The sequence below is a fragment of the Macrotis lagotis genome, chromosome 1 (assembly GCF_037893015.1).
Source record: "Macrotis lagotis isolate mMagLag1 chromosome 1, bilby.v1.9.chrom.fasta, whole genome shotgun sequence".
NCBI lineage: Eukaryota > Metazoa > Chordata > Mammalia > Peramelemorphia > Peramelidae > Macrotis > Macrotis lagotis.
In genome coordinates, this window is record NC_133658.1 from 131,795,892 (window position 1) to 131,820,529 (window position 24,638).

General features: G+C 37.4%; 1 protein-coding gene across 1 annotated transcript in view; it reads right to left on the reverse strand.

Moving 5' to 3' along the window:
* Positions 1–232: 232 nt before the first annotated feature.
* The window catches only part of TACR1 (tachykinin receptor 1), a 189,690-nt gene continuing 165,284 nt past the window's right edge, over positions 233–24,638 (reverse strand). The window contains exons 3-5 of the mRNA XM_074208476.1: positions 13,372–13,522; positions 12,363–12,559; positions 233–8,300 (exon numbers count right to left, since the gene is read on the reverse strand). Coding sequence (XP_074064577.1) covers positions 8,009–8,300; positions 12,363–12,559; positions 13,372–13,522 — 640 coding nt within the window. The 3' untranslated portion in view covers positions 233–8,008. The remainder of the gene's footprint in view (positions 8,301–12,362; positions 12,560–13,371; positions 13,523–24,638) is intronic.

Genomic DNA, 24,638 nt, shown 5'->3' on the forward strand with positions numbered 1-24,638 from the left:
CATAAACCCTTGACTCAGGGAGAAGGATGCAGTTACAATTATCTGGTTATCCTGGGGAATTTTCCTTTCCCAGGGTTTTCTCTATTCTCTGCTGATAAGATATATATGTATATATACACATATATATGTATATATATGCATATATTCACAAATTCACATGTAAATATATTTAATAAATATATTTATTCACATGATGCACATATGTATATATATATATATATATATATTCCCACTTGAATTGCTTTTTATTGAGCCTGATACAATGAGAATGTTTTGTTCCTCTGCCTTGCCCTTATGTTACAGTATTTCCCTAAAAATCTCTCAGCTGAAAAAAATGCTCAACTTGGACACTTTTTCCTCGAGTATGGAAGTGATGAGAGCATAAATTAGAAGCAAATTCTGATATTCAAAAATAAATTTTGACAAAGATGAGAGAAAAATCAGAGGAGAAGTGATTCATTCAAGGTTATAGAGTTAAAACTGCTCTTTGTGTTATCAGAGATTCCTTACATCAAATCCATCATAGGTCAATGATCCACTGATCCTGGTTTCTTCTATAATTGGGTAGCTAGAAACGAAAATAAGTTGCTGATTTCAAACAAGTTAGCTAAAAGCTAAAAAAGATCTGCTTAGGCTCACATTCCTTCATCACTTTCTAACAGCATGTTATCAACTAGCTCTCAGCAGTCACTGAGATTGTGTTAATGAATTGTTTTCTGATTCCTGCAATCAAGATCTGATCTTTCCTCAGCCAGCTGATAAATAAGCAAAACCCTACACTCATGAATTTGCTATTTTCCCCCATGCTTCAGCTATTAGAAGATGTTTGTCTTTGTTGCTGATACATCTTTGGCCTAGGAGGTTATTACAGCAGCCTAGGGTTAAAGGAACCTCAGGATTTTGTTAATCACATAACAAGGCAGGAATCTCCTCTAACACATATTTTAAGGGATCACCCAGTTTTCATTGGAAAATTGACAATAGTAGAGAACTCTCAGAGGCAGTGTGGTATAATGGAAAGACCATTGGATTTGGATTCAGAATTTCTAGGCTTGAATCCTGGCTCTGCTATTCACTTTCTTTAGCCAAATCACCTCACCTTTAGGCTCCATTTTCCTCAAATACAAAATGAGACATTGGTACTAGTTAATCTCTGGGGTCCCTTTCAGCTCCAAGTCTATGATCCTATTATTTTCCAATATAAACTACTTTCCCTTTGGGCAGCCCTACTTATCAGCAGACAATTGGTTTTCTCTTTGATATTAGTACTAGTCCTGTCCTTTTAGTGTTAAGCCAACTAAATCCTATTCCATTAAGTATTATGATATATTAAGTATTATGATACTCAGTTTACCTGGTTGTATTCCAATCTTAATTTGAGGTTATTTTTAGTTCTGCTATGTATAGGTAGAAAAGACAAGTTTTAGAATACTGTTCACCCCTTTGAAATCTTAATTTCCCAGGACTTCATTCTTTGCAATCCATATTGTTTCATTTCATGATTGACAGACTCAACAGTCTGTCATAGTGAATATGGAACTAGGGGACACAGGTGATTTCTTTCTGAGGGAAGAATTTACTAAGAAGTTGATGGCTTATTTTTCAGGTTCTTATGTCTTTCTTGAATCATCAAATACTGGAGCTGAAAGGAAGCTTGGAAATGATCTCATGCCACCTTTTCATTTTACATTTGGGAGCCAAAGGCAAGTGACTTTCTTAAGGCCTTACAAACTAGTAAGTAGAAGAGTCAGGACTTAATAATAGCTAATACTTCCACATCCTTAAGATTTTGACTACATTATGTTGTTGTTTTATCAAAATACTCCTAAAATTAAAGTGAAAAGTGTAAAGGCTATTATTTGATTCCTCACTTTCATATTCCAATTTCTCAGTGTTTTCTATCACATTGTAGACATCTCTTTGATTTTCTTATTTATCTCCCTAGCTTTAAGCTTTGAGCTCAGTGAGCAAGATTTTTATTACTGTTTACTTATGATTTGCATTATATAACAATCCAGGACAGAAGATTCTTTCCACTGAAATGGAATGGAGTTCCCAATGATTTGTTTCTAATACATAATATTTAGGAAAATTGTCTACCCTCTTTGTAGGTAGTCTGTAGGGAGCAGCATTGGTTGCAGTCAGTAAGAGGTAAAGGGAGAAACTTGAAGAGAGGAAAAGAGCACAAAGCAAGTTGATACAAAGTACATTTGACATGCCTTATATTCAGGATTTTCTGCACCATAATTCTCTAAAAGCAAAAAAGTCCTACTCTTGAATAGCATCTAATAAGTTTCCCTTTCTTTCAGTTCACTGTCTTGGGCTCCAACCAATACAAAGACTAAGAATCCTTTGGAGCAGTTTCCTTGTTATAAAACAGAGGGATAGAATTGCATTACGCTGAAAGTAACCTCATAGTAGCTGCCAAGGGGCTTTAGGACATGTAAGAATTACTAACTGATGGGGCTTCATGAGGGTGTATATGGAAACAGATAGAAGAATTTCCAATTTTATAATAAAAAATAAAGCACACTAACATGGAAAATCATAGTCATTCTATGTGCGTACACTATGACCATATTCTCTATTCTAAAGATAAGTAAGCCGGGGAAAGCTGGTTAAGACTTACTGGCATGGTATGTGTTAAAATAGCATAGAGGATAATCAGTGAGACCTGGATTCAAGTCTAATCTTTTTCTATAAATATTTAGCTATATGACCCCATGGAATTTCTTTAATCTCTTTGATATTCAATTAAATAAAATTAAGGGGTTAGTTTAGGTGGTCTCTAAGTTCACTTCCAGTTTGGAATCTATGATCCTCTTTGAAATCATTTCTGCTTTACAACAAAAAAAGACTCAGAGTTTTTAATGGACTACAATGTTCAATGAGTCAATAGTAGTTGGCAGCAAGGGAAGTCAATGAGTTGTTGAACTGTATTAACAAAAAAGATGATAATAGTAGTAAAGGTACTCCAATGTTCTTGATCCTGAGAAGACCACATGTAAAATAGTGTATTCACTTCTAGGTGCTTTATTTTAGGAAGGACATTGACAAGTTAGTACACATTCAGTGGATGGTGATGGGGATGATATGAAGATTGAAAATTATGCTATATGAAGACTGACTGAAGTTCCAGGAATATTTAGCTTGAAGAAGCTATGACTTTGGAAATGACAGGTGAAGGGAGATCATAGATGTATATAGCTGGCATAATAAAGCAGCATAGGATTTAGTCTACTTGACCTCAGTAGGCAGAAAAGGGGCAATGGATGGAAACTCTAGAGAGGAATATTTAGATTTCAAACAAGGTTAAATTTCCAAACAAACTGAGCAACCCAAAAATAGATTATAGCTCCTTGAGGGCAGGGATTGTCTTTTACCTTTCTATGTATCACCAGTGCTCCAGAATGTGGTTGGCACACAGGAGGCACATAAAGGCTTGTTGACTGATTCACTAGAATGGTTTGTCTCAGGACACCAAGAGTTCCCTATCACTGGAAATCTTTGAGCAGAGGCTAGATGACCACCTGTCCAGGATATCAGAGAGCGAATTCTTTTTCATATGACAAAAATAACAATAAACATTTACAAATTGCCTATTGGTCCATAACATCAGGGATAAAAAGACAAAAATGAACAAGTCCACCCTCTCGGAGTTTATATTCTACTGGGAGGAATATATCACATAAACATATATGTATAATTAAAGGCACATATTTGTGGGCAATGGGGAAAGGAACAAGAGCTTAAAGAATATTTGAGGAGGGGTAGATACTCAAGGAAGGAGGGTTTGATAGACCTGGGTAGGCTACACAGAGGAAGTGGCATTCAAGCTGAATTTTCAAGGAAGACAAGCATTCTAAAAAGTTTAGAGGAGGAGGAAACATAGCAGGCAAAGGGAAGGGATGGTCTGTGCAAGCAGACAGGATATGGTATGTTGAATTTTGGGAAGAGTTTGATTACTGGGAGTCCACTTTGATTGAAATGCAGAGTATATATTGAGGGTGGGGTGGGATGGGAGGAGAGGAATAGTGAAACAAGACAGGATGTGATAGGCTATAAATGCCAAATGAAAATAAGGAAATGATTTTTGGTTGTTTTCCATTTGTATGTCTAGTACCTGGTACAATCCTTTATATAAGATAGATGCTTAATTGTTGAATTGATTTGAATCATATATGAATCCAAAGATTTTTGAACAACATTGTAAACCTAATAGAATGGATTTACCGTGAAGCAGGGATCTATTGTGCAGTTAACCTGGAGTTACCTGACATGAGGAATGCTAAGCAGTCCAGGAGTGAAAGTGGAGAAATTACAGTTACCCAGAGTTGGCAATTGTTGAAATAGACTTGGCTTGGAGCCAAACATACCAATTCTATTTTTTATTTTTTGCAGATGATAGTCCTTGAAGCACTTGAAGGCAGCTATCATGATCCTCTTAAGTTTTATAACTGAACTTTAGTCTGACTGCTTCTTCCAATCATCATGGTTACTCTGAATTCCTTTTCTGACTTATACAGGTTCATCTTCTCCTTCACCCTTCCTTTTGAACTTATCTATCAACTTAATAAGACAGTTCTCTTTTCAATTACCATCCATATGAAAATGAAACAGTGATGGACCCAGTTTGGCTATGTTATTTGGCAGCAACAAGGAGGTTGATCCTTTAATATATGATACTCAAGGTATGATCCTGGACTTGATCAGACACTCCCTTAAGGGGTATATGAATTAGCGCATTTCAAGGGGATGATACTAAAGACTTATATTTCTGTTATTGTCACTGGCCAAATCCTTTAAAGAATGAGTTTGGGCTTTTCACATTTCACCCAGTTTCCATTTGATTAAATCCATACATCTATTTTTTCTCATTATTTCTAATGGACTAAGGCTCTACCTTTGCTTCCAGTTCTAGTCTTTCTTGATGTATTTCTGTTGCACAAATATACTACCCTTATCATTCTCCCTTATTCACCCTGTGCCCCACCCTTCACCTCTACTTTTTCTCTCAAGCATGTGTTAGAGCTGGCTATATTCATAGATTTTGAGCTAAAAGTGATTTTTAATGATCTAACAAACCTATTACTTTATAGATGAGAAAACTGAGACTTCAAGTGGTTAGGTGACTTCCCCAAGGTCACACACATAATAACTGTAGAATTGGGAGTTAAACCCAGGTCTTCTGAATTCTAGTTTCCAGCTATATCATGCTGTCATTATTATGTCATGGATTGTAATGGCTCTGGGGCCCTCAGAAGATTCATGACTAACATATGTAGCAGAATTAGCCCACCTAGGTCATCCCTTTACTACTACCAATATAAACTGTACATTCATGACATGAGTACCTAGACAGAAATATCATCATGTTGCTTTTCCTAAGGGCTTCTGCTATTTTACACCAAATACACCCAGAAAATAATCCTAGAAATTGAATACTTTCTAGATAGTAATATGATAGACATAACATCTATAGTTCTCAAGAGCCCCCAAAAAACAAAAGAAGCTTCATAACTATTCTATTATATAGACTGTTTATCTCAAAGGGATGGAGCAGCATTCATCATGAAAGACAACACAAAACCCAGGAGATGGCTGGCAGATTGGTGGAGCCAAAGAGGTTAATTTCAAAGAGTCTCTGAACATAGAATGATTCATTTCATACATCTCAGTGGCAAGTAGCATAGCACTACTTTTAGCATAGTCAGTTGCTTTGTATATGCTCTGTCTTTCTCAGAAAGTCCTAGTGAGTGATGAAGTTACACATGGATTCACATGCAAATTTAATTTTCCAGGAAACACACAACTGGTTGGAGCATGATCCAGATTTTTTTTTCTCTTCCTAGATAGTGGTAAGGAGAGACAATGGAGCCTTTGGCAGTAGGGAAGAGCTTGATGCATGCTAGAGTCAAGAGTAGAGCTGGAAAGTCTATAACAAAAACTTGGCTTCCTGAAGGTTAATGATAGCAAGAGAATGAGCTTTGCAAATGACAGTTTTCATTTTAGAGATGAACACCAAATCCGTGGGAGGGAAATGCAGTAAACAGCTTTGAGGATGAATTCAGGAAGCACATCTAATGTGCATATTTACATAAGACTCTTGATAAGAGCCACCATTACTTAGAAGGAAAACCCAGCTGCTTATTAGTAACTAGATTTTCCCATGTTTCTCTCTTCTTCTTGAGAGCTTCATTTCAGATGAGAGTTCTTTTTTTTAATAGCATAATTATAAAGTAAGAGAAGGCCAGAGTTAGAAGGGGCCATTGAATCCAGTGTCCACTGGAAAGGGCCTTGGAGATCAACCAGTCCCACATTTCTTTGTCCTTCATAATCGAAGCATCAGGAGACATGGAAAAAATTGGGTAAATAGTTATAGTGGGGTTGGAGCCCAGAATGCCAACAACTCCCACAAACTTTAAGATGCCTGCTTTAGTCCAAGACATCTTTGTTTTTAGGTATCTATGTCCATGTTCCTAGTTCTCCCAAGTTATTAGTCCCTAACCTCATTAAGAGATTATCTACACTGTATTGTGCCATCTGTATAGTACCTTCTATACTTGTATTCCTTCAGAAATGGTCAAATGACCCTTGAGTTGACTGGTTTTGGTTCCAGGCACCTACATTGTACTCTTGCCTATTGGGTTATCTCTATGTGACTGTTAAGTCTTGCTTTGACCATACCTTCATTAAGTTGGTAATGACCTTTAACTGTGAACCCTGAAATATTACCTCCCAATTATAGAGGAGAGGCCCACAGTGGTGTAACACTTTCTTCAAAGTGACGTAATTTATCAAATATTTTTGGTTAGGTGGAACCCTAAATCATAAAGTCATGGAATGTTAGAGCTAGAGGGACTTTGGAAATAGAAGATGGAATATCAGATGTGGAATGTATCCTAGCATATAGAGTATTCTGGACATGGAACATAAAGCCATCACTGGGAAAGCTCGGACAGGCCCTGTAATCCCAACTCCCCTGTGTGGCAGAGGGTTGGAAGATGAAGTCTTGAGAAGTGAAAAGATTTGTCCAAGTCAACATAATTTATCAGGCATTGCTGAACAGGATGGGCCACTGGATCCCAAAATCATGAGAGCTGTTGATAACATAGAAAATACAGTGTGAGACTTGGATAGGTTCCTATAGACTAACTAAATCAACCGCCTTTCATTTCACAAAGGAGAAAACTGAGGCCCAGAGAGAAGTGACCTTTTTGAGGTTATTCAGTCAGATTGTGGGTAAAGTCTGGTCTCTTCACTCCCAGTTTCTGATAGATCTTAGATTGTGCTAATGAATCAATTCTGCTGAAATTTATTGAGGGCAGTGAACCAGAAAGGATATCATAGAAGAATCTGATGATGTCACCTCAAGGCTAGCTGAATTTGTTGAATTGATGGGCTATTAGAAATTGCTTGTAGATATTTGTCTTCTCCAATAGCAAGCTCAGCATTTCTGACATCTAAAATGTTCTTTTTTTCTGGTTTACCTGTCTGAGTAAAGAGCAGCATGGAGTCAGTTACTGTCTGGAAGAAGGACATTTTCACATTATATTTGAGACTAAATATATGGGAGTGTTTTACCATTTTTCCCCTGCCAACTGTATTCTCTTCAGTGTTTATTCATTTGCTCCTATGTAGAATCTTACATCTGCAAGGGATATTAATGTTTCATCCAACCTTCTTATTGAATGGAGCAGGGAACTGAAGCTCACTGGGATTAAATGATGTTCTTAAGGCCATGTAACTCATTAGTGGCAGAAGCTGGACTAGATCCAAAGCCCCAGATTCAATGATCTTTCACTTCCTTACAGATTTACTTTCCACAGGCCCTGTCTTGAGGAGTATTTGATGCCCTCCAGATCATGAATGTCATGCCTGTCTGAAATGAAATAATAATTTAAAAAAAGATGATGACATGGGTACATCTTGGTGAACATGCTCATGAAGGCTTGGGGTGAAGGTGACAGGCAACAATTTTTGGCAAACTGCCCTATTGGATCCAGGTTTAGGAGAGAGTGTTAGAGTAGCAGCTGAAACTTTCAGACATGGTCTTGGAATTACTTCGTGAGGAACCATTGGAAGTGAGGTCTAGGGATAGGCGTTTAGCTTTTGAGCCATCTTCCAGTTCATCTTCATTCATCCCAACAACTGAAGAGACAGTGGTTTCAATTCTGTTGGCCTTATACATGCTGCCTTGGGTTTGCAGATAGCGGGTGGACTTCATTTCAAGACCCTCATATTCTGTAGCATCGATGAATGGGCAACACCGGAAGGCATGCTTAAAGCCAATACGAAATCTGTCAAGGCAATAAACCCAATTCAATTAAAGAAATATTTATGAAACATACATTATAACAAAGACATCAGATTAATCTCCACACAAAACAAAAGAAAATTGTTCTAATCTTCCAAGAGTATATTCTATTGGGGTCTCTAGCATCATAAATAATGTCATATAATGTGGATACAATTAATAATAATACAGAATAATTTTAAGAGGAAGATTATACTAGTAATTAAATGGGGAGGAGAGTCAGGAAAGTTCATGTAGGAGATACCACCTGAGGCATTCTTTGGAGGAAGATAGGAGTTCTCTCTCAACAGGAGAGAAGGAAGAAATTTATTCCATTTGGGAGGAACTGCTTGGTCAAACACACAGATGTAGAAGGTTAGCATCATGTATGGAGATCAACTAGTACTTTCAGTTTAACTAGACCAGATAGTGCAAAAAGAAAAACAATATGACATAAAAATTTTAAAGTATCATGAAAGTCAGACTATGGAGATCTTTGAATGTCTGGTTAAGGAATTTATATTTTAAACTAGAGGCAATAGGAATCAACTGAAAAGTATTGAATGTGGTGGGTAATATGGTCAGATAATAAACAGCTAGAATAGCCACCATAAGGATGTCATTTTGATTCTGTGATCTCCTGAATCTTTGTTTAGATGATCTCTAAGGTCCTTTCCAGACCTAAATTTATTACCATAAGGTCCTAAAATTACCTTCTTCTGAGTACTATTAATTTGCATACCTACTAATTATTTGGCACATCATCATCAAAAACCTATATTTCCTGTATTTACAGTTATCTTGGAGGCAGCATTATTCAGTGGAAAGAGCATTCTGACTTGGTGTCAAAGGATCTGGGCTTGAAACTTGACTGTCATTCACTACATAAATGACTGGAAAATTTACTGATATATTCACCTCAGACAGTAGTCAGAGGATTTCAAGTTAAATATTAGAGATCATTCAATCTAGCCCATTTGTAGGTGAGAACACTGGGACCCAAATTGGAAAATAATTCTCAAAAGGTCACACAAGTAGTAAGTAGCAGAACTGTGATTTGACTCTCATCACCTGATTCCAAATCCATTTTTTACTGAATGATAACTTTCATCATCTTAAATTCATTGTGAGCAGGGAATGGGCAATTCTTTGTGCTTGTATCCTCACTAACTAGCACAGTGCCCTATACAGAAGAGCTATTTAGTAATTAGTCACTTAGTTATTACTTGTTGATTGACTTCTGTCAACTAGAAACTATTTAGAGTTAGGCAGCACATCTCATTCTCTCCTATTTCCTTCATACTGTCTTCGCAAAGCAGATACTCAATATTTGTTGGTTTATCATTCAATTCTCAGCATAAAAAGAATAGGTTTGAAAATCAAGTTGATTAAACATGTAATTATTCAGTCATTTTTCAATGGTGCCTGATCCTTCATGACCTCATTTGGGGTTTCCTTGAAAGAGGTACTGGAGTGGTTTGCCATTTCTTTTTCCAGTTCAGTTTCCAGATGTGGAAACTGAGGCAGACGGGGTAAAATGACTTGCACAGGATCACAGAGCTAATAAGTGTCTGAAGTTTAATTTGAACTCAGATGAATCTTCCTGATCTCAGGCCCAGTGGTCTATACACTATGCCATCTAGTATGGAATTCAAATTCCAGGTTCTAAAGCAGGCCCTCTAAAGGGGCTTCCTGGACACCAGAATTGTACACTCAGGCATTTTCTCTAGTTGTTCCCCATGATTGAAATATTCTCTCCTCTCTTCTACCTAATTACTTTTCTGGCTTCTTTAAATCCCAAGTAAAACCTCAAAAGCCTTTTCTAATGCTTCTTAATTCTAGTGCCTTCCTTCCACTAATTATTTCCTATTTATCATCTATAAATCTTGATTTGTATATATTTCTTTGCATATTGTTTCCCTCATTATATTATGAAATATTTTGGGCAAGGACTAGCAGTTGCCTTTTTGTATCTCCAGTGCCTAAAATATAAGTGCTAAGGGCTCACTTGCTTTTCTGGGCCCAGAAGAACTATAGGGATTTTGGGGGAGTTTAGAGTGATAGGGGTGTTGGGGGTAGAACAAAAAAAGGCTATAGTGGTTAAGTACTGAAACAAGAATGGAGAAATTATACATGGAGTCATTTGCCCTTCAGGGAGCTTTTTCCTTATGACTAAAGGGGAATAGATGTGATGACTGGCAATTCAAGAACCAACAGGAAACAGCTGCTTTAGTAGGGTAGGGCATAAGCTGTAAGAAAATAGTTAATTCAAAAATGAGACAAAAAATATGCATGTCTGAGATATCAAAATAATAATGAGACATAGTGTGGAACAGTAGATAGAAGCTGGTCTTGGAGTCAGAAGGCCTGGGCCACAAGACCTGGCTCTGACACAGTCTGGCTGTCTGACTCTGTGTAAGGAACTAGGTACCCAGGTACTGTATATAATGGCTAGTCATAGAAGAGTCTCAGCCTGGCAGCCACAGAGGGATTTCAATTTCAGAAATTGCCTGCATTGTTGAAATCACAAATCTGGACTAGGGAAAAATGTACATATTTTCATTTCATTGCTTTCCTTTCTTTTTAACCTGTGAGATGGATAGTTCAAGGTGCATTGTTGTTCTGTTTTTGCCACTGTTCCCATACTGGTTGGTTTTTCTTGTCTTACTCAGATCTACTTTCTCATCATTTCCACTTTTTGTCAATAGTTCTGCTCTAGGATCAAGCAGAACCAGTCTATTACCTCTCATACATTACTATTCTTTTTCTTTTCTCTCTCTCTCTCTCTCTCTCTCTCTCTCTCTCTCTCTCTCTCTCTCTCAGCTTTTGCAAGGCAATAGGGTTAAGTGGCTTGCCCAAGGCCACACAGCTAGGCAATTATGAAGTGTCTGAAGCCATATTTGAACTCAGGTACTCCTGACTCCAGGTCCAGTGCTCTATCCACTGCACCACCTGGTGTCCCCATACGTTACTATTCTTTCAAAAAAAAAGAAAAAAAAGATTGACTGATACACAAATGGGAGTAGCTAGGTGGTTCAGTGGTTAGAGTGATGGACCTAAAGTAGAAAGATAACTTTTTGAGTTCAAATTCAGCCTCAGATACTTATTGACTGGGTGAGCTTGGGCAAGTCACTCAACCTTGCTTGCCTCAGTTCCTCATCTGTAAAATGAACTAAAGAAGGAAATGGCAAACCATTCCAGGAAAACATCAAATGGAGCATGGAAAATCAGACTCAACAGAAAAAAGAAGACTTTACAATAATATACAAATCTAATCATGGTAGTCTTCTCTTTAAGAGGCTTCAATAATTCCCTATTGCTTTAGGGATAAAATACAAATCTCTTGGCATTCAAATTCCTTCACAATCTGCCTCTAACTGATCCTTACAGACTGATTTCAGATCATTCCCCTATATACATTCACAATTCTAGTCAAATGTTCCCCCATCCCCCTTCTGGTTTTAGTGCTCCCCAATAGAAATAACTAATGTTTATTTTGGATATATTTGCTATTTATTTACACCATTCACATCTTGCTGTTTCCAGAAGATGGTAAGTTCTGGAGGACAAAAACTGTTTTACTTTTGTCTTTCATAAAAAAATGTTTTCAATTTTGAATTGAAATATTTAAAATATAGTCTCCAAGGTCCCCAAGTCTTTTCTTCTCCAGGTTAAATAGTCTAGGTCTCTGACTCCCAAGTCTGTCCTCCTCCAAACTGTTTTAGATGCTCCTAATGACCTTTTACATCTTTGGTTCCAACCAGTGAGGGTAAGTCCAGTGGCACATGGCAGAAGAATGAAGGCAGAAAAACAGTGAGAAGAAAAGGGGGGGGGGAGGAACCTGAGACTATAAGAAATAAGGCAGAAACAAGCAGGAAAGAGGAAGAAAGAGAAGTGAAAAAGGTGAGTGTGGTAGAGATCAGTGGGTATGGGGATGACACAACACAAGGGATTGAAGACTCCAACTAAGAATTAGAATCTTTCTCCTTCCTTTAGACCCCTTTCCATTGAATCCATGTGCAGTGGAACAGAGTAGGGAGGAGTAATAGGGAAATTGGAACTCTACCTATCATTGAGGCAGCAGTAGATGATGGGGTTGTACATTGTGGAGCTCATGGCCAACCACATGATGGCCAGGTAAACTTGTTGAATGAACTTCTTCATAGAAAGGTCCGGATTGATGTAGGGCAGGAGAAAGAAGATATGGAAGGGTAGCCAGCAGATGGCAAATGTGCAGACCACCACAATCATCATCTTGACCACCTGCCAAGAAGACAATCATGAATGACATTATCATGAGAAACCTTTCTCTCCTTATGTATATCTCCTTTCTCCTTCTCTAGCTTTTTTCCATTTGTCCCTTGTAGGTTCCTACATGGTTTAATGAAGACAGTCTACTTTGTCTACCTTTGTCAAGTTTCCCACCTGGACACATTCTTTCTTTAAGCTTCTTGTAGCTTCAAGTTCATCCCTTCTCTCTTCTTCCTCAACTCCACTTTAACTCATTTTCCACATTGTTGCCAAAGTGATTTTCCTAAAGAACATCTTCAAAGACTCCCTCTTAATTCCAAATCAAATAGAAAGTCTTTTGTTAGACTTTTGAAATTTTGTACAGTTGCCAAGGTCCTTTACTACCTTCCTACATGCTACGTCCCTCCCCAAACTTTAGAACCAAGCTATCCAGTTGGATTACTTTTCCTTCCAAGCAACATGCCATCTTCTATCTTTGTGCCTTTGTAATGGCAGTTCTATATATTTGGAATCCTATTTCATTTATAATACTTGTCTCTTTCTAAGATTCAGTTCACACTCCTCTTCCTCCAAGTGGAGGCCTCTCAGCTAGTAAGGCCATTTTCTCTAAGCTTATTTTCCATCTATTTTGTATTTAATTTCTAAATATTGTCTTCTTCATTATAATGTAAGCATTTGAGTGAAGGGATTTTTTTCCCTTGAATTCTCAGGACTTGGCAATGTCTGGCACATAATAAGTATTTGATTAATACTTGTTGATTGACTGATTCTTAACTGCCTGGGTTAGTACCAAAGGGGCTTGTTTTAGGATGGCAGAAACTTACCTTGCGCTTGGCAGATACTTGTTCATGATATCGGTCAGAGGAGTCCCCAGGAATCTCACTCGCCCAAAGGGTGATTCCCACTACGGTATATGCATAACCGATCACAAACAGAGGGAGGAAGTAGATCAACACAGTCACACAGATGTGGTACCTATAGTAAGGCAGATAGTAATCCAAATGAAAAGGTGAATTGGGAAATTTGAGAGGGAAGACTGAAGCCCCATAGGCTGAGGATTAGTGGCTTCCTCCCTGAAACTTTATTATTACATAATGGATTTGGATTTTCAAGGTAAACCTTATACTAGCTGATAAGCTCCTTGGCATAGTATTATCATTCACGAAGGTGATACCAGGTGAGAGGTGAGACCCTGGGCTTATCTCACACAACCTAATTATTAGTTGGCTTTTTTGATTTTTTTCTACAGTGGAAATTGAATGCAGATTAATCAGCCTACTAAGCCTTTTATTTTTAAGATAACTCTTTTTTAAAGAAAATTTCACTTTGACCACATCTGAGTAGTCCTAATCAATACTAGGGCAAAACCTAAAGTCCTGTATGCTTCACCACAGTATAGAGGATGCTGTTTAGAATTAATTTTTAAAAGGATACAGAAACAAGTACAAGCTAACTTTTTGCTACTAATTCCACTTTTATTAACTTGTAATCATCTAACCTGGGTTTCTTTTTTCTTCTAGAAAAACCTCCACCTCTTCCCATCTTTAGTGCTTCAGAGTATAATGAAGCCGTTCTACAGCCTTTTGCCATGCCAACCCTAGTATGGGCATCCAAAGTTCTTGCTGGGTTTTCTCTTGGTGTTAAATCAGATTTGTTTATGTCATAGCTTCTTCACACTAGTGCTCTGGTTTTTCTCCTTAAAGAAGGATGTTTAATTGAACTTTGGGAAACCTTAATTGTATTTTTGATACTTCTATCCCAACCTCCAAACACTGATAGTTTAAAAAAACCCTTATTTTCCCTTTTTCATATTATAGAAGGGAAAAAAGTCATATGTAATTGTGCCTCTGATTTTTATATCAAGATCCATGATAATTTTTTCTTATTCAGGGAAAAAAGTTACTATGGCAACTACATTTCAATTTCAGTTAACTGTAGTTCCCCCTTTCCCCTATACATGTGCTTGTATGCATTCACACACATTTTCCTTTTAAAGATTCGCTTATTTGTTAAGTCTTGCAACTGTAAAACATTTCGAGGCTCATTTTGATTATGTAAGAGCATGTTTATTATTACTATTAATACCATCATCAATAATATCTGACATTTACATATCACTTTGTAAAGTTTTCAGAACACTTTATATAGATTATTTAATTTGATCCATATAGTAATCCTTTGAGGTAGGTACTGTTATTATCCCTATTTTGCAGATGTGGAAACAGAGACTCAGAGATCTTAAATGACTTGCCCAGGGCTAATGATAATGATAATGTTTGTCCTTCATTCTTGAAGAAAACCACAACATCAGGAAGGTGATAGCATGATAAGCCCAAAAATCGGATTTGAGTGAGGAGGGACTGTGCAAGTCACTAGCCTCATTTTCTCCTCTAGAACCAACTGGATCCAATGACCAGATATAAATCAGGATGATTGGAGATGGCCCTGAATATGAGGCAATCAGGGTTGAGTGACTTCCCCAAGGTCACACAGTTAGTGAAAGTCTGAGATTGGATTAGAACTCCCATCCTCCTGACTCCAAGACCAGTACTCTATCCACTGTACCATCTAGCTGCCAAGGCTACAGAGCTAGTAAATGCATGCTATGAGTTGGAATTTGAACACAGGTCTTTCTGAATTGAAGTTGAGAACTCTAGCCACTATGTGGTGATTCTACAAAGGAGACTGCTCAAACTGTATCCAAATTTTACCAAAATGCAAATCAAATTCTCCAAATCCTTCAAGTCTCATGTCAAGTCTTACCTCTTCTGTGAATCCATCTCTTGTAGTTCTAGTCAGAATTAATGTTTTCATCCTAATGATGATATGATTATACCATATACATTGTTCCTTGATAATGGTGTATCTAGCATTTTCTTACATGAAAGAACATTATCATGGTCCTCTTCAAGAATGGAGGACAAGCAACAGTCTTAAGTGTTCCTTCCTCCCTCCCTCCCTTCCACCTTCTCTTCCTCCCTCCTTTCCTCCCTGCCTCTTTGTTTAATGCTTATTCAGTTGGATTGGAAAATATTCACCAAGTTGTGAATGACATTCCTCTGTACTCTGCTCAATCATGTTCAATTCTATTGGATGAATTTATTGAAGGTTTTAACAAGCTTGAGTGTCTCAAAGATAGTGATCAGCAACTTGAAGGAATTTGAAACTGTGTAGAAGGATCAGTTTAAAGAACTGAGGATGTCTAGCCTGGATACAAAAAGGTAGGGTTTGTGTGTGTGTGTGTGTGTGTGTGTGTGTGTGTGTGTGTGTGTGTGTGTGTGTGTATGTGTGTGATAGGCGATGATAATGATAACTATCTTCAAGTATTTGAAAGTAAGACATGAAGAAAAGAGATGTGACTGATTTTGTTTGACTTCAGAAGGAAGAACTAGGAGCAATGGGTACAAATGATGGTATGCAGGCAGATTTTAGTTTAATGTGAAGAAAAATTTTCCTCTCAATTACAACTGTTCAGAAATGGAATGAGGTGCCTCAGGAGGTAGTGAATTTGTTATCCCTGGAAATCTTTAAGTGAAGGCTGGATATGTATCTAAGCTTGTGTGTAAAGCATCATGTTAAACACTGGGAGAGAGTCAAACATGAGCTTCCTGCTAACTTCCTCTATTTCTATCATTTTTCTTGGTGGTGTTATTATGCACAGTCAGTGAAGTATGCTTCCATTTCTTCCTTCAGTTTAGGAGTAACCCTGAGATCTCCAAGGCTATGCACAAAATGTCTGAACTCTGTCAGGTCCTCCCAAACTAGAGATGCTTCTAGCCAGTGATACTTAATGATTTCGGAAACTTGCACAAGTGACATTGAAAGACCTACTCATTAATCATGATGTGAAAGTAATATAAAAAATTAAAAAGACAATGTCAGTTTATCCAGGAAGAGAATTAGTTATTATAGTAGCTCACAGATGGAATTCATTGACAATGGTGATCTGGTAGCTTCCTGGTTTAGCGTAGTCCTCCTGATAGTCAGGTGCAAAGTTCAGTTGCTACTAACAGTGGTACATTGTTAAATTGTTCCTACCTTCTAAAATTATGTCTCTGGTTTTCAATTAGACCTTTTATGGCCTGTATATCCATGCTCACAGGATTGGTTTAACTATGTATGGAGAAGATTGGCATCATAAGAAGATTAGCAAATAGATAATTTTTTTTCATATCAGTTGTCTAATAAGGTAAATTTGAACCCAAAACATTTATTAAGTACTTTCTATGCCAAGAACCATGCTGAGCATTGAAGATACAAAAAGGTGAAAAAACACAGATCCTGTCACTAAGAAATTAGAATTCTAATCTCTAATCATGAATTTAGAGATAGAAATGATCTCAGAATCCATCTAGGACAATCTCCTCACTTTTCATTTAGCTGGTAAGTAGTTAGAGCATTAGATCTAATATTAGAAAGACTTGTGTTTGTATCTTCCCTCAAAGAACAGAGTCACTATGTGACCCTAGGCAAATCATTTAGTTTCTCTGTGCTTGAATTTCTTCATATGTAAAATAGGCATAATAATAGCAGATGTCTCACAGAGTTGTAGTGAAGATCAAATGATATAAAATATGAAAAGCACATTGCAAACCTCAAAATACTATAAAAATGTTTGTTCTTATTATTAGTGAGGAAAGCTGAGACCTGAGGTTCCATAGACAATCTTTCAAAGGAGGAATTTGAATCCAAATCTTCTGAACCCAGAGTCTGTGTTCTCTCTACTGTATCATACCAGCTTAGGTCATAGAAGAGTTGAGGTCCACATTGATGGGAGAATATACAAGAAATCACTGCTCTTTTGGGAAGTGATATGGGTCGTGATGATGATGATGATAGTAATAGAAATAATAATAAAGCTATACATTGAAGTAGAAACCACTTGTAGATTTGAAGTTCTTTTCTTGAACCCAAGTTCATTCTAGGTTGTCAAGACAATAGCATATTGTATCTTCTTAAGTACAACAGAAACAAGTATCCTAAAGACAGAAATAATGTCAATCAATCAAGAAGTATAGTGTAAGTGCCTATTATATGTAAGATACTATGCTAGATTCTGGACAGATAAATACAAGTCCCTTCTTTCAAACTGCTGCTGTTTCAATAGGAGTTTACATTCTAACCATGTAGTAAAGGATTGTTAAGCTTGATATCCCTAAGGGTTCCTGATAGCAGTTTTTCTTATATTATTTTTACCTGCTTTATTAAAATAGTCTCTTTTCTCTCCTAATATTATATTAGCCTGGTTCAAATAGTAGTTGGACTTACCTAATTAGTAGTTAGATGCAGACAGTTAGATGTTATTTCTCCAGTGAAGAGTTCCAGTGGTTGTGTTTGCTTTGAATTGTTTAACATCTTTATCAGTGACTTAGATAAAGGCGTGGATGATATGATTATCAAATTTGTCGATGACATAAAGCTGGGAGAGATAGCTAATATAGAGATGCCATCAGGATTCAAAAATGAACTTGGGAGTCTAGCATTCAGACATTAAAGTGCTAGAGGGTCAAAGTCCCCACCATTTTTCATTTTGTATCCCTATGGTTTAGCATAGATGCTTAGTAAATGCTTGTTTACTGTAGAATCCCAGACTTGGAAGGAACTTCCTAGGCCATTAATCCAACTTGTACCTGACAAGAACCCACTTCAACATAATCATCATGGGGTTATCCAGTTTTTGCTTGAAAGCCTTTACTACCCACTAAAGCAGCTCATTTCACTTTTGGATGAAGCAGCTACCTTATGAGACAGGATATAAAAATCATTCAACTTGTTGACATCAAGAAATGTTGGCTAGAGAGCCAATGTGTGGGATGAAAGCCAGAACTGTCTAATTGTTAGGATTGTCCTTATGTGAAATATAAACTTTGCTCTTTGCCTCTTTTATCTATTGTTCTTATATGTGTCCTTAACAATCAACTAGACCAAATCTATTTCTCTTGGTGTCAGACTTTCAAATGTTTGAACAAAATTATCATGTGTTACCCTTTTCTACCTCCTGCTCAAGGCAAACCTTTTTTCTTTAGGCTGAATATCTTCAGTTTTTTCACCTGACACTTATATGACACGTATTCATTGGACACTGTCATTCCGATTGCTTTTTGGGGGCATTTCCTGTAATTTATGATTATATTCTTCCTAAAATTCAGTATCAAGAAATCTTTGGACGTGGTCTGAGCAAAGTAGAAAATCATGAGCTTCACCACTGTATTAGTCCTAGACCCTATAGTTCTCTTTTTGTTTTGTTTTGTTGGGGTTTTGCAAGGCAAGGGGGTTAAGTGACTTGCCCAAAGTCACACAGCTAAGTAAGTATTAAGCATCTGTAGCTGAATTTGAACTCAAGTCCTCCTGACTCCAGGGCTGGTACCACTGGTATCCACTGTACCATCCAGCTGCCCCCCATAGGTCTCTTAATACAGTTTAAGATTTCCTTAGTTATTTTGACTGTCATGTCATGCTTTTGACTCATGCTGAAGTTACAATCCATAAACAAACTGCTGTCTAGCCATCTGGTGAAGTTGCTCATTTGAAGCTAGGTTTGAAATGTTATATTTATCTCTATTAAAGTTCAGCTTAATTTATCTCTATGTTCTAGCTCGTCAAGATCTTTTTTTGACTTTCACTTGTCCTCTAGAATGACAGCTATTTTTCTAGTCCTTTGATTATCAAGGCATTTTACTGAAGACCTAGAGTGGCAGAGTGGAAAGAACACTTGATCTGGGATCAGAAGACCCTGTTTTACTTCTCTTTACTTACCTTGGGTGGATTATAATTGGTTTCTTTAAGTCCAAATTTCCTTAATTGTAAAATGAAAAAATTGGACCTCATGGCCTCTCAGGTTCCTACAAGTTTTAAATATGTGATCCTATAATCTTAACTTTGTCAATGAACCATTAATGATACATTTTTGTGTTCAGTGATCCAGTCAAATTGACTTTACTCTCCTAGGATCTGGCTCATATTCCTCTGTATTGTCCACAAGAACAACACAGACATTGCCAAAAGCTTTGCTAAATTCTTGGTAAACTGTATCTATGACATCTCTCTGGTCTACTGAATTAGATTGATGTGAAACCCAAAGCATCAGCTTTCCTTTTTACCAGCTTCCTTGTGTATAAACTTGAAATATCATAGGCAGCTCTGTTTGCTATTGCAAAGACGCAACAGGAAAATGTCCTGAGAAGGATGACTAAAATGATTAAGGGGTGAACCAGCTGCCTTATGGGGCCAGGCTACAAAAATCATTCAGCCTGGAAACATGAAGACAGAGATTCTTTGTCCCAAGGGAGGACAGAGAACCAATATATTAGATGACAGAGTCAGGATTCTGAAACATCTCAACAAACTGGAACAATTAGTCAAAGCCAATACAGTGAAATGTTACAGGGAGGAAGGTAAAGAATGATACTTGGTTTAAAAAAAAAAAAAACAATTGTACCTGTACATGGGTGAAGGTGGAAGTGGAGTCTAGGGAGGAAGTATCTTAAAAAGTAGCCAAACAAATTTTACACGAAAAAGACCAGGAAATTTAGAACAAACTGGACTAGATCAACTTTGAATTCTTTTTCCACCACAAGTGTCTTTTGATTTTGTCCTTTGGGAAGATGATTTTAGCAGCTGTTTGAAAGTGGTCTGGAAAGGAGAGATTTGAAGCAATGAGGGAGAATAGTTAGGGGAAGGGAACTCAGATTAGAGGAGTGAAGAGGGAATGGGGGTCAGAATGAAAGTTCAGAAGGAAGGCGCATTTTACCATTCAGTCTTTCCAATCCCTTTAATGCTCGCACACCTCCAGTAAGCAGCTCATGTGATTTGGCTCAGGAACAGGGTAGGTGTTCTGAATATTGCACTTGTGGCTCTAAATCCTCTCCTCTCCTATTCCTTTAATGTCCTAACACTCACTAATCCAAGGATTTGCTCTTTATTACATGTCCTTACCTCATTATTTAAGCACCAGAAATTCCACTTTCTGAACTGCATTCAGCATTAAGGCCAAGCTGGGAGGCTTTTGGACAGAGGGATTTTCTGAGAGCTGCCAATCTTCAATACCAAATAGGTACCAAAAGCATCAGAATTGGGGTTTATTGAACTCTTCCCCATGATCAGAAAAAGGACAGAATGAAAGAAAAAGGAAGGAAAACCATGACAGTCCATTCCTCGTGAATCATTCTTATTACCCTACTTCAACTATTTCCACATTTTTCAGAACCTTTCTGGGGCTTTTCTGAGTCTGATCTCTGGTAGCAGTCAGTCAGTCACCAATCACTTATTAAACATCAATGTAATTCAGTGGACCAGAGAGATGTTATTATCACTTTTTGTAGTGTTTACTATACACTATGTTGGTGTTGGAAATAAAAGAACAAAAACAAAGTAGTATATTCCCTTAAGGAGTTCACATTCTAAAAAGGAGGCAACCTGTATATATGTAGGTAAACACAATATAAAACAAAGGAATGTTTTTGGGTGGGAATAGAAGGAGGAGAGGCACTTTCATCTGAGGAGATCAGGAAAGACCTCTTGCAAAACATAAGCTTTGAAAGAGATTGTAAGAGGTAGAGGTAAGGAATGCAATTATTTATCATGTTATACAATGGCCCTTATTACACAAGGAAGCATACAATATACTGGCAGTTGATTTTGATTCTCAGGATTATTTTAAGGGTGATATCTCTATAGATAAAGATTGGGAGTTTGCTTGGGGTTAGGTCTGGGCCAGGCAAGAAATAGCAAATACTTTATAGTCTACTTTTAGAAAGTACAGAGAAGATTGAAACAGAAAACAAATAGAAATAATGGTGGAGAAATAGATTTGAAACCATAAACTAAACCTACAATACCCTGTATAAAGGTGAAAAAATAAAGAATGAGAGGGTACATAAAAAGGGGGAGGAGAGGAAGATGACAGAGGGGAATATGTTTGTGGCCTAAACAAGTCAAAGGCTAACAACAAAGGCAAACTCTTAGAGACAAGAGAGACTACAGGAGACTGGGCAGAGAGGCAGAGTGGAGATTGAAAAAGGGAGAAACAGACAGGGAGATCTTGTTTCACTAGTGGGAGGTAATAACAATGAAGAAAACTCCCACTGGAGAAAAGGGAGATTGGGCTCTTACAATGGTTAACAACCCATAGCGATTTGGAGTTTAGAGAGAATACTTATTCTGCTTTTGAAAAGGGGGAATCAGAAGCCTGGGATCTCTTAAAAATGTCTTCCTGTCCCGTATTCCAAGGCAGTTTGCTAAGTACTGGAAATACTAAAAGAGATAATGGGTTATTCATACCCTTCAGGAGAAGACATCCTAACAGGGGAGACAACAAGCAAACAAATATACACAAATAAGCCATATAATAGGAAATAATTAACATTGAAAATACTAGAATAAAGCAAGGTTAAGAAAAACTTCCAATATGGACTTGAAGGAATCCAGGGGCTAGAGAAGATGCAATGTTTTGAATTTTACATTTTTCCTCTCTTCCCTCTCTCCTTTTCTCTAACAGAAAGCAATCTAATATAGACTCTACTTGTATATTTGTGCTAAACATAGATCCATACTAATCATGCTGTGAAAGCAGAATCAAATCCAAACAGAAGAACACAATATTAGAGAGAAAAAAACATAATACATAAGACAACTTTAAAAAAATTAAAGATAGTAAAATTAAAGATAGTACGCTTGTTCTGCATTTAAATGCCACAGTTCCTTCTGTGGAAATGGAAGGCACTTTTATGGTATATTTTTTTCATGGAACAGCCAAGGAGGTTAATATTTCTATATTAAACAGTATGTGACATGAAATAAGGTATAAGAAGTCTAGAAGGCTGTAAGAAGTCTAGGAAGCTTAGATAATGTAAGACTTTGGATACCAAACTAAGGATTTTGTATTTGATCTTGGAACTGATAAAAAATCCCTGAAGTTTATCAGGTGTGGTGGGTGGAGGGTAGTCTGGGCCCAGTTGATGTTGCATAATCTAAATTTATATTGGAACCAATCAAAACAGTTGCATAATTTTCTTCACCCTTTGTTCAACAGCATGTGTGATGAACTGAAGATGCCAGAAGTGAAAGTAAGCTATAATTCAGTCTTGACAAGATACAGTCTGTAATATTATAAGAAGTTAAGGGTGGGGAGGGATTCAAGTAGCTGATAGTATCTGTACTTTAGGAAAAGTCACTTTGGCATCTCAATGGAGGATGGATTGGACTGGGAAAAGACTTGAGGTAGGCAGACCTCTACCTACCAGTAGACTATTGCAATAATCTAAGTATAAGGAGAATGGGACTTGTTCCAGGGTGGTGGCAACATCAGAAGAGAGAAGGGGGCTTATTGGAGTGATGCTGCAAAAATGAAATTAGCATGTCTTGGCAACAGATTGGTTATGGAGGGTGAGGATGATAGGCTGCAATTTTAAGGGAATGGGAATTTGTTGAGGCTTTCAACAAGCTGGATGTTTGGATGGTGTGAGGCAGAAATATATGATTTCAATTTTGGACATATTGAGGTTAAGATGTCATTGGATATATAGTCTGAGATGTCTGAAAGACATTTGGAGATTGAGACTGCAAGTTAGTAGAGAAGGTAGGGCAGGATAGGTAGGTTTGAGAATCATCAACATAAAGATGATAATTCCATTGGAGCTAATAAAATCAACAAGTATAATATCATATCGAAGAAGAGAAGAGAAGAGGGCCCAGGACAGAAACTATTGAGATATCTACTGTTAGAGGACATGGCTTAAATGAAGGTCCAATAAAGGAGATGGAGTTGGAGTGGTCAGATACATAGTACGAGACCCAGAGGAGAATGATTTCTATAAAACAAAGAAGAGAACATCAAGAAGGGGTTGATTAACAGTATGAAAGGCTACAAAGAGATCAAGAAAAATGAAGACAGATAAAATTATTGGATTTGATAGTTTAAAGATAATTGACAATTTTAGAGAGAGCAGTTTGGGTGCAAAGATAAGGTTGGAAACCAGATTACAAATGATTAAGCAAAGAGTGAGGGGAACAGCTAGGTGACACAGTGGATAGAGCATCAGCTCTGGAGTCAGGAAGATGTGTTCAAATCTAGACTTAGACACTCAATACTTACTTAGCTGTGTGACTGGAGAAGTCATTTAACTCCAATGCCTTGCAAAAAGCAACATAAAAAAGCAGCAAGTGAGAAGACAGAAAGTTGAGCTACCTTTGTAGATGTTATTCTAAAAGAGTTTTTTACCCACCAAGGCTAGAAGGATAATAGGATGATAGGGACTGAAGAATCAGGTGAGAGTTTTTTGACAATGGGGAGACATAGACATATTTGTAATGTGGTAGGGAAGAAGCCAGTTGATACAGAGAGACTTAAGATAAGTGACAGAGTGGGGGAGAATGAGCTGGCAGTCTGTTGGAGGAGATGGAATGGAATGTGATCTTTTGTGCCCGTAGAGGGGTTAGCCATAGTAAAGGGTAAGGTCATCTCTTTGTATGAGACAGGAGGGAGCAAGATAGTGACAGAAGATATCTGAGTGATATGAAATAAGGAAAAGGAGAAAAGAGGGAGCTCGTGGTCATTGAACCATTTTTCCTCATTGAAATATGAGACAAACTTCTCATCTGAGAGTTTGAGGGGAAAGGAAGCCATGAGAAGTTTGAAGAGGGGTGAAAATGTTTAGAAAAGTCAATGTAGAGAACAGTATAGTGAACTGATAAGTGAGGCATAGTAGGATTGCCTGGTAGCAATGAGGGGTAGTTGAAGTTATGTAACATAAATATTAGAGTGAATCCAATCAGAAGAGTAGCATGATTTTCTCCACACTTTATTCAGCATCATGTGCACTAAGGTGAAGGTGGAAAATGGTAGAAGCAAATCCAAGATTCAGGCTTGGTTGGATGCAATCAGCAGTGTGATAAAAGGTGGGCTGGGGAGAGATTTAAGAGGAGACAGCATAGAATTGAACAGTTCACCAATTAGGTAAGATGAAGAAAAAGAGTAGAGAGTGGCTAGTGTAGGGGACCTAAAAGTGAAGTGAGATGTTGAAGGATTAGAAGTCACAATGTGTTGTATGGCCTTGGGCAAGCCACTTAATCCTATTTGCCTTGCAAAATCCTA